General features: G+C 43.5%; 1 protein-coding gene across 1 annotated transcript in view; it reads right to left on the bottom strand.

Moving 5' to 3' along the window:
* Positions 1 to 1,639: 1,639 nt before the first annotated feature.
* The window catches only part of LOC310648318 (speckle-type POZ protein), a 39,095-nt gene continuing 22,970 nt past the window's right edge, over positions 1,640 to 17,764 (bottom strand). The window contains exons 5-9 of the mRNA XM_083376078.1: positions 16,920 to 17,097; positions 15,131 to 15,186; positions 7,168 to 7,290; positions 3,216 to 3,358; positions 1,640 to 1,914 (exon numbers count right to left, since the gene is read on the bottom strand). Of these exons, the coding sequence (XP_083232204.1) occupies positions 1,770 to 1,914; positions 3,216 to 3,358; positions 7,168 to 7,290; positions 15,131 to 15,186; positions 16,920 to 17,097 (645 nt within the window). The 3' untranslated portion in view covers positions 1,640 to 1,769. The remainder of the gene's footprint in view (positions 1,915 to 3,215; positions 3,359 to 7,167; positions 7,291 to 15,130; positions 15,187 to 16,919; positions 17,098 to 17,764) is intronic.

The following is a 17,764-nucleotide window of genomic DNA, read 5'->3' on the forward strand; positions in this document are numbered from 1 at the left end:
GGTATTTTACCTTTATTTCATTGCTCTACGGAGGCAAAGCAACATCAGGCAAAGAACTTTGAGGTTATGTCCAAAAAGTGATGTATCAACTCCACTCCCACTTTCTAAAATGCAATTTTTTGCTTAGCAGAGCAAATTATTAATGTGATTAATTTGAGGGAATGTTCCTACATGACATATTACAATTTTCTTCTGGGGAAGTTTTTCTCAGGCTTAGAGGTAAAATGAAGATCACTTAGGACAGACTTCATCCCAAGTGGTGTGCAGTATCTCAACTTGAGGTATGGGTAGGCTGGGAAATTCAGGTACTTAGCTCTTGAGCCAATCACTTTGTACATAAGGAAAAAAGGAAGAAATACTGTAAAAGCTGATACTTGCCTTCATGACCTCAGGGACAGCAACTATCAGAGCAAGGTCTTACCAAAATATTAAACCAGTACCTTAGCATCTGGTGCTATAATCCCTGGGCTTTTTAAAACAAAACCAAAATGTTTAAATATTTGCATCAATAAAACAGACACATAAAACTAAATCTGAACTGGGAGAAAACGTCTCTTTTTTTAAAAAAAGCAAAGAAAACCCATGAAGACAAGACATAGCAACACACAGTACAAAAAGAGTAATTACACCCCCCCCCAAAAAAAAAACCAAAAGGGAAAAAAAAGCTTTACCACAATTTTGGAACACTTTACCTGTAACAGAAAATGGGCTTAAAAAGAAACAGGACCAGATTTTCTACAAACCAGCAGATGGATACAAACATTTGTTTTTAGCAACTCAAGACAAGAAACCTTTGATACAAGTATTCATGAACAATAAAATTTCTTTAAAAAACAAAACAAAAAAGGTTTGTAGGTGGAGGAGGAATCACAGGAGTCAAGAATAAAAAAAACAAAGCAAGGAAACGAGGTACCAGAAGAACAAAGCTCCCATGATATCTAAACAATTAACTATTGTTCTTGGATAACTAATTCCAAGTAAAGAATCTCAATGGTTCCTGAAAGCTGATAATGGCTGCCTCCACCCTATCCCTGTCTTCTAGAAAGTGTATCCTGGAGTAGTTCCTTCATCAGCACTTTTAAGAAGCTGCCATTTTGACAAGTTATATTCACTTGTTTCTTTCTTTCCCCCCCCAATTCATGTACAACTGCTACCAAGACAGAGCAATCTTCTTATCATGGCTGGATGGTAAATGCAGAAATGTCAATAGGGTCGGAAGGTCTGATTTTGTTTCAAGTCTTTCAACAAAAATTCCACTGATGCTTCCATTCATGGGATTCGTTTTGCCATGGCCAACTGATTTTCCCCATTCCCCGGTTCATTCCCCAGACAAAGGAGAATGCTCTCTTTGCTCCAAGTATATCAATTTCTTCTTCTGTGCTGTCAGATGAAGAAGCCTCTTGTCTTTTTTCACTTTAAATTCTATTTAAAATTGTGGAATCAGATTCCTGGCCAATCCTTAAGTTTTTGACTCAGCCAGTCAAAGGAAAACACACAGACAATACAGCAACAGAAGGCTGAACAGTCCCTCTTTACCCAAAATCTGTCCCTTCCCCATTTGCCCCAAAGTTGACTTGATGCTGTTTTTCTTTTGTTTAAAAGTCTGCATGTCCCAAAGCACTCTTCCTCCCAACCCACCCACAACAAAGTAAAAAGCTCCACAGTTTGCATTGTCTATTTGGTGGTCAATTTTGGAGAAACAACTGTTTCTGTTGCTACTTCATTAAAAAGGGAGAGAGTGACAGGGTTGTGCAGTGGGGGAGCCATCCTTAAGATTGCTTCAGCCGTTTGCGTGGAGGTCCCAGAAAGGGGCACTGTGCAGAGGCCAGTGAACGATATGCCTCTGCCACCAAATGAGGGTGAGATACTACCATTGACTTCCAGCCTGAAGTCTCCATGACATCAGAAGCATGGCTGAAAACAATAATCAGGAATTCAGGGTTAACAGATTGAAAAAAAAGTTCATGAAAATCAACAGTGACATAGCACAGCAAAGGAAAGTCTCAAACTTTGATACTTATTTTTTATATCTCAATTAATATTACCTATTTGAAAATGTCCATAGGGACAAGAAGCTGGATATTTTTCACTACGTATCTCTGGACATTATTCTTTTAATAAAGATGCCTCTATCCCCATAGGGAAGGTGGGGAAGCGAGTAGAAAATGCAAGTAGAAAAACAGGGACCACTAAGGTGGGAAGGTAACAGCGTTCCGTGCGCCTTTGGCGTCTAGTCATGCCGGCCACATGACCACGGACATGTCCTCGGACAAGCGCTGGCTCTTCAGCTTTGAAATGGAGATGAGCACCGGCCCATAGAGTCGGAAACAATTAGCACGCATGTGTGCAGGGGAACCTTTACCTTTACCTTTTTTATCCCCATAGGACTATTTTGAGGCTTATTGATTGATTGATTTGATTGCTGCCCAACTCAGGTATTGTGACTCTGGGCTGCATACAATAAAACAAGGTAAACAAAAAAGGCAAATAATCCCAGTTAAAATTGGACAAAGGAGAATTAGCTACCATCCTCCTTGGCAAAAACAGTTGAATAATGTTGCCTTTCCAAAAAGGAGCTTCATCTATATGTGCAGTAGAGCTGTTGGCTGATAAATCCTGAGAGCTGCAGCTCTAACACAACTGTACAAAACTATCTTGGGGAATGCTGTGATAAGAATCTATCTATTCATCAGTAAAGCAAACAATGGAGCAGCTGCTGGCTATTTTCCATCTCTCCAGAGTTGATGGCAACATTTTAAGGTAGGAAGAAACATTTCTAAGGAGTTGGGACCTTTGAGAGAAGTTTAGCTATACTTAGACACAACCCTCTCACCCTGGTATCCTGCAGAGGATCTGAACTGCAAATTTTATTATCCCCAACCAACTTTGCTATTCTGGGAAGAATGATAAGAGGAGAATTCTAGGGTATCTGGAGGGTGCCAGACTTTGGAAAGACAGCAATAGGACTTAGATTTATATACTGCTTCATAGTGCTTTACAACCCTCTCTAAGCGGTTTACAGTCAGCATATTGCCCCCAACAATCTGAGTCCTCATTTTACCAACCTCAGAAGGATGGAAGGCTGAGTCAACCTTGAGCTAATCAGAATCGAACTCCTTAGATATCCTAGCTTACGTAAAATGGCAAAACTTAGCTTTGAAGATTGCCCTTGCTAGATTTAGTTAACTAGAGAGTCAAATAAAAAAGCCACTTACTAGTTTATGAAGTCAACTGCCTGAGATTTTAGCTGGTCAGCACTGTGTAGATCAGCCAATATTAGGATCTCTGCTGCATTCTCCACAGACAGATTGCTGCACAATGCATCCTCACACATCACTTTCAAGCGTTCCAAAGCATACTGAAAAATATACCCCCCAAAATTGGACTGTTTAAACATAGATGCCAAGTTCTTCATAACTTTCCAGCAACATGAAACAACATCAGAACAAAGCCCACAGAGCATAGTGAGCTGGATAGTCATGCTTAACAATATAACTAATGTAAATATCTAATGTAATTTAAATGGGTCTGCAGTAAACATCCATTTTGGATCTAATACAATCCCACATTATATAATGGGAATCTTTTTGAGCTAAACTTTCACAATCATGCATGGATGATGGGTACCTGTCAATGTTGCTCACAAAGAAAGGGAAACCCTATTGCTTAAAGAAATGTCAATAAATTAAAAACAGAAATAGTGCTACACTTCTTCCTTCACACTGCTGTTGCTTTTTAGCCAAAAATATTGAAATTAGGGCCAACCTTGGATCACAGAACTGAAATTAAAAGTATACTAATTAATTTGCAGAATTTATTTTCTTTGCTGAACTTTGAAGCTCTGAGCATAGGGAATATACAAGCACAATAAAACAGCTTGCATATAAACCTGGACCAAACTTAACCATATATGTTAGTTCTTCAGGCATCACAGCATCTCTTCCCAATCTTCCTCAAAAATATTGGAAAGACAAAAATAAACTCACTAATCACATCTTCACCCAAGAGCCCAATGGCAGTTCTCCACGGTTTCAGAGAGGCGTTGCACTTTGTTTATAGTAAAATTATGTATTTTTCCCAAGAGACTGGAAGAAGACAGAACAAGCTGTTCCCTAACCTCTTGGGCAAGTATTAAGAGGTTTTATGTGCTGCCATAAAATGTTTTGGTTCTGTTTTTCTGTTTTTGATTGTTCACTGGATAAAAGCTACACAAATAATTCACATTTCTAAAAACCCATCCTCCTCAGCCATGTCCCCACCCCCAACACTCTATCCCTGCTTCTAATTCCTACAGCAGGAGTGTCAAACTGCCGGCCCATGGGCCGGTTTCATCATACCAAAGTTGCGCCCACCCCATTGCCGGCAATGCAAAAAGAGTTGCGATACATCGTGACACGTCACGTGACATGGCAAGTTTGACACCCGTGCCCTACAGTCTGGCTACTTCCTGGTGTGTTGGGACAAAATTAAGTATAGACACTGGAAATTCAGGGAGAATATTAGATTGGAGGCAGCTGGCCAGTGTGGAGCTTGATTGGAACGATTTTAAGTTACTTGCTGAAGTGTGTACAAAGAGAAACATAATGAACCTAAAAACTTGATTTCACTGATATCCATGTATTTTATCCTTAACATCAGAATATTATATACATATTATATACGCTCGTGACCTCCCGGTTAGACTACTGCAACGCTCTCTACATGGGGCTGCCCTTGAGGACCACTCGGAGGCTTCAGCTGGTGCAGAATGCAGCCACGCGAGTTGTGATGGGGGTTTCCCGATACTCCCATGTAACACCTCTACTCCGCGAGCTGCATTGGCTTCCAGTTGCCCTCCGGGTGAGATTCAAGGTGCTGGTGATGACCTATAAAGCCCTAAATGGCTTGGGTCCGGGATATTTGAGGGAACACCTGCTGCCGGCATCAAGTTCCCTTTGTCCTGTGCGCTCCCACAGGGAGGGCCTTCTCAGGGTGCCGCCGGTAAGACTGCCGGCGGATAACACCCAGGGGGAGGGCCTTCTCTGTGGGTGTGCCTGCCCTTTGGAACCAGCTGCCTATGGAGCTTAGAACTGCCCCCGACCTTTGCTCATTTCGCCGGGACCTGAAGACCTGGTTCTTTGAGCTTTCCGGCCCAGGCTGAGAGTTTTAATTGGGGTTTTATATTTCTACTTTAGGGACTGAATTTAATTATTTTTAATTGTTTTTTAATTTTTGTATTGATGTTTTAAACACCCTGTAAACCGCCCTGAGTCCTACGGGAAAAGGGCGGTATATAAATCTAATAAAATCTAAATCTAAAATCTAAATTATATGTGAATCAAAGGTAGGTGGTTGCAGACCAGCACAGATGGATTTGTGGGTTAGAATGTGGTGTGGTGGAAATTTTTCATGCTCTTTAGCCTGACTGCTCTTATTTGCCTATCCTGTCCTCTTTGGCAAGAGGCTTATAAAAAGGTTTGCTACAGTTCTATTCCAATAGAGCTCAGCTTCTAATATTGGGAAGCTGACCTGTTTATACACAAGTATTCCCAGTGTTGTATATGTCAATTTTATGCTGGTGCCAAATATTAATAATCAGATAGTTGTCCACTCCTGTCCCAACTCCAAGCCATAAGGTATGGATGGTGAATTTATGGTTATCAATGACATATTCCAGAACTACCTTCTGTCAAATACCCTATTGGGAAACATAAGATGCACTGGTGCTTATCACCCTGGATGGGCAGCACTTTTACCATCCTGAAAGGTGATAGAATTGCCAGATAAGATTGGCAAATGTTTCAGAATCTAATACAGAAGTGAACCCAAAGGTTGCCATTCCTTACTCTACAGTACTCTTTACTTTTCCATGCTACAAATTCCACTAAATATTAGGAAGTAAACATATAGGTTCTAAAAAGCAAAAGCTTAAGACATACCTACTTATGAATGTGAGGAGGTAAAAAAAACAGTTACGGGGGGGGGGAATTATTTGATCCCTTGCTGATTTTGTTCATTTGCCCACTGACAAATGATCAGTCTATAATTTTAATGGTAGGTTTATTTTAACAGTAAGAGACAGAATAACAACAAAAAATCCAGAAAAACAGATTTCAAAAAAGTTATAAATTGATTTGCATTTTAATGAGCAAAATAAGTATTTGATCCCCTATTAATCAGCAAGATTTCTGGCTCCCAGGTGTCTTTTATACAGGTAATGAGCTGAGATTAGGAACAGTCTCTTAAAGGGTGTGCTCCTAATCTCAGCTTGTTACCTGTATAAAAGATACCTGTCCACAGAACCAATCAATCAATCAGATTCCAAACTCACCACCATGGCCAAGACCAAAGAGCTGTCCAAGGATGTCAGGGACAAGATTGTAGACCTACACAAGGCTGGAATGGGCTACAAGACTATCACCAAGCAGCTTGGTGAGAAGGTGACAACAGTTGGTGCGATTATTCACAAATGGAAGAAACACAAAATAATGTCAATCTTCCTCGGTCTGGGGCTCCATGTAAGATCTCGCCTCGTGGAGTTTCAATAAACATGAGAATGGTGAGGAATGAGCCCAGAACTTCACAGAAGGATCTTGTCAATGATCTCAAGACAGCTAAGACCATAGTCACCAAGAAAACAATTGGGAACACACTACGCTGTGAAGGACTGAAATCCTGCAGCGCCTGCAAGGTCCCCCTGGTCAAGGAAGCACATGTACAGGCCTGTCTGAAGTTTGCCAATGAACATCTGAATGATTCAGAGGAGAACTGGGAGGGACAAAATCCCTCCCGAAATGTGTGCAAACCTGGTGGCCAACTACAAGAAACGTCTGACCACTGTGATTGGCAACAAGGGTTTTGCCACCAACTACTAAGTCATGTTTTGCGAAGGGGTCAAATACTTATTTCACTCATTAAAATGCAAAACAATTTATAACTTTTTTGAAATGTGTTTTTTGTGTATTTTTTTGTTATTCTGTCTCTTACTGTTAAAATAAACCTACCATTAAGATTATAGACTGTTAATTTCTTTGTCAGTGAGCAAATGTACAAAATCAGCAGGGGATCAAATACATTTTTCCCTCACTGTAAGATGGGTAATACAAAAATGCTCCAAATATGTTGGCATCAGTCTCTGTTCCAGCTTTCCCCAATTTTTGTTTTTCTACAAGGCTGTTTTCCTTGTACCTTGTCAGCAGCTGCAAGCAGATCATCAGCCATTTTGTCAAGGTTAGGTGCCTTCCCAGTGTAAATGAAGCACATCATTTCTTTAAAAACTTCAGGTTCCACATCATTGATTTCAACTCGATTCTGCACCAGAGGGGAGAGGAACATTATTCTTCTGAGGCAACAGAAAGCCTAAATTTGTCTTTTTGTCCTCTCTGTAAGCAGGGGTGCAAACCTGCTTTTTATATATTAATATTGCTGCTCACCTAATTACTCTGCACATCTCAAACCTTTCAGGTTGAAGGCTACATCTGGCTTTTTAAGTGAATGGAAATGATTGCCCTTCAAAAAGATAAGATAAGGCTAAGGAAAAAGTTTAAATTTGATTTTTATTTACATTTTATTAAAAGTAAATTAATTACTGTTAGTTTCAGTGTAAACAAATGTAATAATTTTCACATTATATCACTTAAAAATTATTTCGATTGCAAATTCTGGAATACCTCTGTGTGCCAGACCCAAGGCTTAAGGCCCTGTCTTTACAGGGCCTGCTGTAAAGTATATGCAAACATAGGTTAAGTGTCATGTATTCTTCTAGCACTGCAAGAAGACAAAGTACAACTTCCCCCTTAATCTGGTTTTTCTACCTGTAATAGAAGAAATCACTAGCAATGAATGTTTTAGAATTGTTTTAAGCAGAAGAACAGCTTCTCCAATGTGTTATATTTTATTTTATACTTTATTACTATTTTAAAGAATTGCTTAATTTTTTCTTCCTTTTCTTAACAGTTCACACCATAAATTATAATATGCTTATCTCTAACATATCCTATATGCAAAGTAGGAATGGTGAAATACTTATTTGGACCCTGACTCTGTTCAGTTTCACCAAGGCTACCATCTCAGATTAGAATCCAGTGCTTCAGCTGACTGCTGGAAATAAGAAACTTAAAATCAATTGGCCAACTACACTGACATATTGTTTTGATGGACAATGATGGAACTCTACCAACCCACTATATAAAACCTAACTATCCAAGTTGCAATCTACACTCATATCTGTCAACCTTCAACCGAATTTGGCTGCAGCCACCTTTGCTTTGTTTTCAGTTGCCACAGTAATGGCAGGGGGGAGATGCATTCTTTTAGTTTAGACATAACAATAAATTGTTCTGTGGGAACCAAAGTCAAGTTACCTAACTTTTGGCGGGCTGAAGCTACCGTTAGAAAGCCCACCAAAGTAGTTAATTGGGGATTGTGATTTATGACACACTCCAGGGGTGGGGAGTTCAACTTGTTACTTTGTAACCTTGGGGGGGAACTTTCAGTCTTGGTTTCACCTTTGTTCGTGCCAATACTATGTAGCCATTAAATGTGTTCTTTGAGAAAAGCAATTTTCTTGGAGTTCTTATTTCTACTGGTCTCATCTATCGGAACCATGACATTAAACCAAGACTCTAAAATTCACTAACCCATGGGGTCCTGAGCCCTGGTCGCCTACCTAGATTCTGGGAGGATGGCAAAGACTCAGGGAAGAAGCGGAGATGGAAAAGAAAGGGGAATCAATCTCAGGCCTCAGAGCGGCGGCGGCGGATGGAGCGCAGGCTGCTGCCCAGGTGGAGAATGCAGTCCTTGCAGCTGGAGCGAGACCAAAGGCCTGAGAGTTCCCGTCGGAGAAGCTGACTCAGAGAGAAGAAGCGTTCATCCTCGGGGGGACCTGGCGGTCAGATGCTGCCCTACCGCTTAAGAGCACGGTGAAAGCTGCAAAGGTCGAGTTCCCACTGATCTTGTCGCAGGGTTTCCATTCACCTGTGATGATGAAGGCAAAACGACTGGCCGCTTGGGACAAGTCAGGGGAATGGAAATACCTGACTGCTATCCACAGCCACTCGGTCGAACGTCTGAGCGAGACGTTTGACAGGCTGGAGATGGGCGGAGGACAGGCCACGCACCAGGTGATCTCAGGTGGGCGAGAAGACAGGTGGTCCCTTGAGCCTCCACCGCCCTGACGAAGTCCCAGTCCTGTAGCGGTGGCACGGGCCACCTCCCCGCTGCCAAAGCCGGACCTAATGTCGAGTCCAGTGCACTGGCGGAGCCCTGACCACTACCGACGTCATGCTAGACCGGATTGACCCCAGCAACAGGTCAGTCCTGAGTATTACTGCCAGTCGCGACCAACGCCAGCGTCACACTAGCCCAGACCGGTGTCAACGTTCTCCTAGCCCTGACTGCTACCAATGCCCAATAAGCCCTGACCGTTATCAGTGCTATGCCATTCCCGAGTGCCGGTGGTGCCCGGCCAGCCCAGACTGCTACCAACGCGCAGCTGGTCCCGACCGCTACCGGCATCGTGCCAACCCTGACCGTCAATGCCCTGCCAACCCAGGACCCCCGCCAAAGGTCTTCCATCGAGGGAGATTTCAGCAACTCCAACCCCAGTTGCCTGGTTTGCTGCAGGCTCTCTGGGACCGACGACCTGCAGATCCACCCCACCCCCTCAAGCCCACTTTTGATGGTGATCCCGAGGTGACTATTTTCCTGAACCAGGTGTGGTCTCATGTAAATCGTTACAGCCGTGCTTATTTAGACGATGCCGAAATGATTGATTCTGTAGCTGCAAATCTAGAAGGGGAAGCTGCGGAGTGGACAGCTGCCCTAAATGAGGACCACGTGCCAGAGCTATGGGATTTCAATCTATTCACACGCAGGCTGAGAACCAGGTTTGAAGATGAATCCCAGGCTGTGCAAGCAGAAAAGGACATTCACGATGTGAAGCAGAGGGGTTGGCCTGCAAGAGAGTACGTAAGAGAATTTCGAAGGCTAGTGGGATGGATCAGGCAGTGGCCTGAACAGTCATTGATCCACTACTTCAAAGCAGAGCTGGACCACGATCTGTTCCAGATGTGCATCTGCAGGGGGAATCTCGATCAACTCCATGATTGGTACAGTTTGGCTACGAATTTGGATATTGAACTGACCCAGTACCACAAGCCTGCAACTTCAGGACCCCAACCAAGGCGAGATCTGGTGAGGCGCCAACTGTCACAGCACCCCCGACCTGCTGCGGCAACTGGATCCATTAGGGCTCCCACTCGATCCCAGATCAAGTGCTTCAGGTGTGAGCAACTTGGGCATCGAGCAGTGGACTGTCTGGTCCCTTTCCCTCCCCCGAAAAGTGCGACCACAGCCCCCACAAAGCCAAAGAGACAACCTCGACCACCGCGAGAGAAGTCAACCAGGGGCAAGTTGTACAAGTCACCTCTCCTCCCCAGGAGAAACAAGAGGATTCAGCTGAGCGCCTGCCCGCACCTGATCCATACCACAGCGATGATGCAGGAGAAGATGACCCAATGGTGAGTCAGCCTATCCCACCTTTTGCCCTTTCTGCCAAACTATTGGTACCTAAATCAGGGGCTCAGATGGATTTGAACGTTTTAGTTGATTCGGGCTGCACCTGATGCTTGATCAACCTCCCCATGGTACATAAGCTGTGCATTAGGGCAAGACTGCTGCCTCTACCCATGAGGTTCGAGCAGGCCGATGGATCTCTCATAGGAGGAGCCCCGGCCACTCATTTAACTGAGCTAGTGCACCTAGAGATAGGGGAGCATTGGGAGCTAATCTGTTTTGTGGTGATCCCAAAAATGACAGAAGCAGTGATTCTGGGGCTAGCTTGGCTTGACAAATGGCGCCCTATGATCTGGTGGGAGAACGGAGTGAGGACTCTAAGACTAGCAACTGTACCTTCACTTCCTACTCTTATCAGTAGCCCATGTGAGAGCCAAGGGAAGCACCTGGAGACCTTGAAATCTGCTGTGAGTTCACCGCTGGGAGAGCCACTCATCCCAAGTGAATATAGAGACCTAGCAGAAGCATTCAGCAAGGCGGAATGCGATGTTCTGCCCCGCCCCCCGCCCCAGAACCACTGACTGCGCTGTTGAGATTTTAGCATGAGCCAAGTTACCCAAGCCAAAAATGTATTCAATGACACACACACACACACGTGAACTGAAGGAACCGAGGGCATACATTGATAAGAACTTAGCCAGAGGATTCATCCAGCCAGCAAAATTCTGAGTAGCCGCTCCTGTGCTTTTCAAGGAAAAAAAAGATGGGTTGATGAGGCTGTGCGCTGACAGTGTCAACGTGGAGATTATGTACCCCCTCCCTTTGATGAAATACATGTTAGCCCATTTGGCAAAAGGAAAAGTTTTTACCAAATTAGACCTAAGAGAGGCGTATTACTGAGTAAGGATCAAGGAAGCTAGACGAGTGGAAAACCACTTTTAACAGCCCCTTGGGGAGCTTCCAGTTTAATGTTATGCCTTTCTGCCTGCAGGGCCCCGCTGCTGTGTTATGCAACTGATAAATCAAGTACTGCATAATCACCTCTATAAGGGGGTTACAGTCTACCTTGACGACATCCTCATCTACACAGAGACCATGGCGGAACATGTCAAATTAGTACCTGAATTGCTCAGAAAACTGCTGAGTGCTAAACCTTATGCAAAGCTCTCAAAATGTGAGTTCCATCAAACATGCCTGGATTACCTAGGACAGGGGTAGGCAACCTTGGCTCTTTTATGACTCATGGACTTCAACTCCCAGAATTCCTGAGCCAGCATGGCTGGCTCAGGATTTCTGGGAGTTGAAGTCCATGAGTCATAAAAGAGCCAAGGTTGCCTACCCCTGACCTAGGATATAGGATTTCCAGTGAAGGCGTTGAAATGGATCCAGCTAAAGTGAAAGCTGTACTGGAATGGCAACCCGCACAGACCTGTAAGCAATTCCAGTTTTGGGGGATTTGCAAACTTCTACCGGCAATTCATCCCCTCCTTTGCTGAGATTGCTTTGCCAATTACTGAACTGTTAAAAATGGGGAAAAATGGAGGGAAGCTATGACCCTGCCAACCACTGCCTTGGTCCATAGAATGCCAAACTGCTTTTGAGAACTTAAAGAGACTGTTTGCAGCAGAACCCATTCTCAAACATCCCAATCCTGAGAAACAATTCATCATCCAAGCTGATGCCAGTGATGTGGCTGTGGGGGCTGTTCTTTTGCAAAGGAATGAGAAGGGGGATTTGCAGCCCTGCACCAACACCTCCAAAAAGTTAACAGACACTGAACAAAGTTGGGCAGACTAGGAGAAAGAGGCTTTCGTGGTCCGGTGGGCTCTGCTCACCTGGTGTCATTTCCTTGAAGGGGATGACTTGCCTTTTGAAGTATGGACTGATCACAAAAATCTAGAGGCACTGAAAAAACCCCATAAGTTATATGCTAAACAAGTCCAATGGGTGCAGTATTTTAACCATTTCAATTTCACACTAAAATACATCCCGGGAGGAAAAAAATTCCTAGATGACACCCTATCCAGGCTGCCCCAGTACAAAAGCCGTCAAGAGGAGATTGTGAACTCCATCATTCTGCAACCACATTCAATCTCTCAAGTAACTACAGGTGGGCAACCACGGGCAAAACCACCCGAACCTGATAGCCCATTAACGAAAAGGCGGAAGGAGGAATTGAAAACTGATTCCTGGCTCCTGGAAAACCAAACCATACTGACTTGTCAGGACGGGTTGGCTTGGAAGTTGTCGAAACTGTACCTACCAGAAACCCTTAGAGTTCAGGCCCTCCAATGCAGCCATGATAGCAAACAAGCAGGTCACTTTGGATACCTGAAAACTTTACATTTAATTTGATGACAATTTTGGTGGCCAGGGCTAAAGAAGGATGTTGAGAATTATGTGAAAAGCTGTGCAACTTGTGCAACAATGAAAAAACATCCAGGTAAGCCCCCTGGATTATTGCATTAAGTCACAGATCCTTCCCAACCCTGGGAGGAGATTGCCATGGAGTTTATTGTGGAGTAGGGGGAATACGGTAATATGGACTGTGATTGACCTTTTTTTCAAAGCAAGCTCACTTCATTGCCTGCTCCGGCCTTCCCTCCACAAAGAAACTAGCAAGAATGTTTCTCAAACATATCTACCAACTCCGTGGAGCTCCAAAACGGATTATTTCGGATAGAGGAGTATAATTTACTGGGAGATTTTGGAGGGACTTTCTTAAACTAATTGGGTCCACGCAGAGACTATCGTCGGCTTTTCAGCCGTCTACAAATGGAGACGCTGAAAAAGCTAATGCAATGGTGGGGCAATACATTAAATGTTATGTTGATTACCAGCAAACAACATAGGCTGACCTCCTCCCCTTTGCTGAGGTGGCTTATAATAACACGGTGCATAGCAGCATTGGACTCACTCCTTTTAAAATAGCTACTGGTAGGGAAATCATTCCCATGCCTGAACTCCCTCAGGACCCTCCTGTTTCTCAAACTTTATATCAGTGGGTGACTTCTTGGAAAGCTGTTTGGGACAATGCAAAAGCGGCTATAATAAAAGCCTCAAAAATTTACAAAGAGCAGGCAGACAAGAGAAGGGCTCCCCGGAGGCCATTTCGTGTGGGTGAAAAGGTTTATCTCTCTACAAAGACTCAAGTTGCCTAGTAAAAAATTGGGACCAAAATTCCTTGGACCTTTTCCCATAGCGCGGATTATAAACCCTGTCACCATGGAGTTAAAGCTCCCTCTCCTTTTAGGGAAAGTTCACCCCGTGTTCCACTGCAGCCTATTGAAGCCATACAGAAAGTCCTCATTGAGACCTCCTCCAAGACAGGCACCTGGTCCCCTTGTCATGGAGGGAGAGACTCATTATGAAGTAAAATGAATCCTTGATTCAAGGTTATACAAGGGAAAGTTACAGTATCTGGTGCAGTGGAAAGGATACCATCAGAGGCTACCTGGGTAAAAAGTACTGATGCAAAAGCTGATAGATTAGTATGTAAATTTTATGATAAACATCTGAATAAGCCTAGAGGTGATTCATGACTCTAACTCCTTTTCTGCCTACAGGATTTCTCTCTTCTCAAGGGGATCCAACTGTCAACCTTCAACCGAATTTGGCTGCAGCCATCTTTTCTTCATTTTCGGTTGCCACAGTAATGGGAGGGGAAAGATGTATTCTTTTAGTTTAGACATAACAATAAATTGTTCTGTGGGAACCAAGGTCAAATTGCCTATGTTTTTGTGGGCTGAAGCTACCATTAGAAAGTCCGCCAAAGTAGTTAACTGGGGATTGTGATTTATGACACACTGCAGGGATGGGGAGTTCAACTTGTTACTTTGTAACATTGGGGGGGGGAACTTTCAGTCTCGGTTTCACCTTTGTTCGTGCCAATACTATGTAGCCATTAAATGTGTTCTTTGAGAAAAGCAATTGTCTTGGAGTTCTTATTTCTACTGGTCTCATCTATCGGAACCATGATAATATCTCTTCTCTGTTCCCAGAGCAAAATGCCTTGTCAACCTGGACACATTAACAACACTATATTTTTTTTCTGCATTGAGCCTCTCTTGTCTGAGTGAGACCTTTCTGGGTTGAGGTCAAAAGTCTACAATACTTTTTATGTACCTCTTTGGAATGATATAAAAAAGGATTTACAAAGATGGCACAAAAATGGAAGGATGCCTTGATTCCTACCATGGACGAATGATTACAAAAGCTGATGGGATTAGCAGAGATGGCCAAATTGATTGTGCTGATAAAAGAAAAGAACATAAGTACTTTTTTTTCCACTTGGAAACCGCTTCTGGACTTTGTGCAATTAGACTGATTTGCCAATACAGAAATGGCTAGTACATACTACTATAGAAATGTAAAAAGTTGAGATGTTAATGTCTGATTTTACTGCAATAGAGAGAGTTGGAAGTCAATGCCTTTTGTTTCTTCCCCTCCCCTTCTTCACACCTTTTTTGTTTTCCCTTTTTCTACTATTGTCCCCTACTATTTGCTTTTGTATTTTCACATTTTATGTTATAAATAAATAAAACTAATTTAAAAAGTCTACAGTACTTTTCAGCTATTAGCTAAGATTTGCCTCCTCCATATCTCCCTGTCTGGGCAGCTCTTCTTCATGGCTTACCTTTTTACTCTCTTCCATCTCATGTTCAAACATTGCACTGAAAACTGGAGAACGTGCTGCACAATAGCGTAAGGAAAAAGGGAAAAAATACAATTTTAAAAATGTGAAAATACAGTCTTCCTTTCCAGAGAGGAACTGACATAATACCATCAGTGCTTACAAATTCAAGTAATGTATAAAAGAGACAAGTAAAAAATAAATTGAATGTTTGCAAGAGAATCAAATAAAAATTTCTACCCAAGGGAATAAGCATATGCTTTCCCAGTCATAAATGCATGGCACAATAGTAGAACAAACCCATCAGGACAAGATTCAGCAGTCTGTCTGCATTTAAAAGACAAAATACACGCTTTTGAAGACAGCAAAGTCCACATTTTGGACAGAGAGGAGGTTTGAAAGAGGAGTCAAAGAGGCAATCTATGTCAAAATTGAATGGTCCTCCCTCAACAGAGGGGGAGGGATACGACATCATCTATCTCCAGTCTACAACACAGTCCTTTCAGCAGTTCCAAGAAGGCTCCACACACATTTGCACTACTCAGGTGACCCTGAGGACACAGATAAACCTCCAAGTGCCCTCAATGACTCTCTAAAAGAATGCAAATGACCAGCTGTCTGCAAGGAATATAAATCCTTCCATTCCCCACCACCTGAAGAGCTGAAGAAGCTTCTTGGATGAGAAGTGAAACGTCTTCAAAGAAAAACAAGAAAGTCCAGTTGTTTCTTTAAAAAGCACCTTTGGGGTTTCCCAGGCATTATTAAGCCATGCTGCTTAATAATGGGCTCCAGCATGAGCCTGAAAGCTTGGAAGACTAAACCTCTGGTCCTGGTGACTGACCCAGATTGAATCCTGCATTTATAAGCCATTTATAAGCTGTTTCCCACCTATACAATTAAATAAGAGAAGCTCTGGAATGCAGCTAATTCAGTTTTCAGATTTCTTAAGAAGTCTTAAAGTTGCTAAGGTTGGAGACCCCTGTATGTACCAGACTGAGATGGATTCTGCATTCTACATAAAATATGCAAACTGCAGCTCCTGATCTTGCAAAATCCATTCTGATTTTGCAGCAATAGGGACAAAACACCATACAGTACCTTGTAAACTTCTCCCAATAACTACAAATCTTTAAGCCTTTGTTTTCTGGAATTTCAGAAGAAGTTAAAATACATGTAGTCCTCAGGTTATGACCGTTTGTTCAGTGACCATTTAAAGTTACAGCAGCTCTGAACAAATGGCACTTATGGCTAGTTCTGAAAGTTACAACCATTGTAGCACCTCTGTGGTAATGTGATCAAAAAATGGGTGTTTGGCAGCCTGTCCACACTTATGACCACAGGGGTACTTCAACTCCCCCCACCCATCTCCCCCATCTGTGTTTTTTTGGCCCTCAGCACTCCATGCCCCCTGCAGCCCTACACTCTGCTGCCCCTAGCTGAACTTTGCCATCTACTTGATCCCACTGCTGTCCAAGCATGCCTGGCCCGGCGTTTCATGAGGCAACTACTGGCCACATATGGCTTTCCTCCTGTGGTCACACATGGTGTGTCATTTTTTTTTCTTCCATTCAATCATGTCTGATTCTCAGAGACTGCCTAGAGAAGTCCCTGCAGTTTTCTTGGTAAAATATTTTAGAAGTGGTTTGCCATAGCCTCCTTCCTAGAGCTGAGAGAAAGTGACTAGCCCAAGGTCCCCCAGCTGGCTTTGTGTTCAAGACGTGAGTAGAACTCACAGTCTCCTGGTTTCTAGTCTGATGCCTTAACCACTACACCAAACAGTGTCAATACCAACCTGCTAATATGGCTTTGTGAGCTTGGAACTCCTGGCCTGCTACACACAGGCAGCAGTCTGTGAAGCGAGAGTTTTCCCAAAGGCCTCCCAACTCATCAGCCAAGCGGCATTCAGGTACCTTCACCATGTTCATGGAATTCTGGCCGGAGATATTGACAGAGTCCTGTACCACACTCACCTGCAAGGAAGCACAGAAGGCCATGCTCTTATATAAAAGTAGTAATAGTAGCAACAGAGAATCTAGAAGGGACTGGGACTGCCTCACTGGGACTGCCTCAGCCCCTGGACTCTTCGCTCGTTTGGGGGGAACAGTGCCATCCCCGTTGGACAATCCTGGTTCCAACTCCTTCTCCTCCTCTGAACCGGGATCCAACAAAGCCATGACAGGTAAGTGAGAAGGGTGTGGGGTCTGGTGGGGTGGGAAGTAGGCCTAAGGCCTGTAGGAACCCTGTCAGGGAGGGAAAGGCCTGTGGGGACCCAGAGGGCAGGAAGCAGAGCACAGGGTGACTCAGGTATGCGGGAGGCCTTGGGAGGCCCAGGGCAGGTGGGCCTGAGCCTGTGCTAGGCCTCCCAGGGCCTCCCCCACCCCTGAGGCACCCCATGCTCTGCTTAACAACCTGCATATTTGTTTAACTGCTGTATCAGGGAGAGCAGGTGGTGGGGTTCGTTAAGAGAGGCGATCTCACTTAAGAGCCATCACCACTTGCAAATGTAATGGGCAGGTTCCATTACAGTCATATCTTGAGGATTACTTGTGTATACTCAAAACTCTATCATCAAAATCCATGGAATTTAAAAGCCTGTGATTTTAGCTGGATTAAATCAGTAGTCTCTGGAGTCATAGG

The sequence above is a fragment of the Vipera ursinii genome (genome assembly GCF_947247035.1).
Source record: "Vipera ursinii genome assembly, chromosome: W".
Classification (NCBI taxonomy): domain Eukaryota; kingdom Metazoa; phylum Chordata; class Lepidosauria; order Squamata; family Viperidae; genus Vipera; species Vipera ursinii.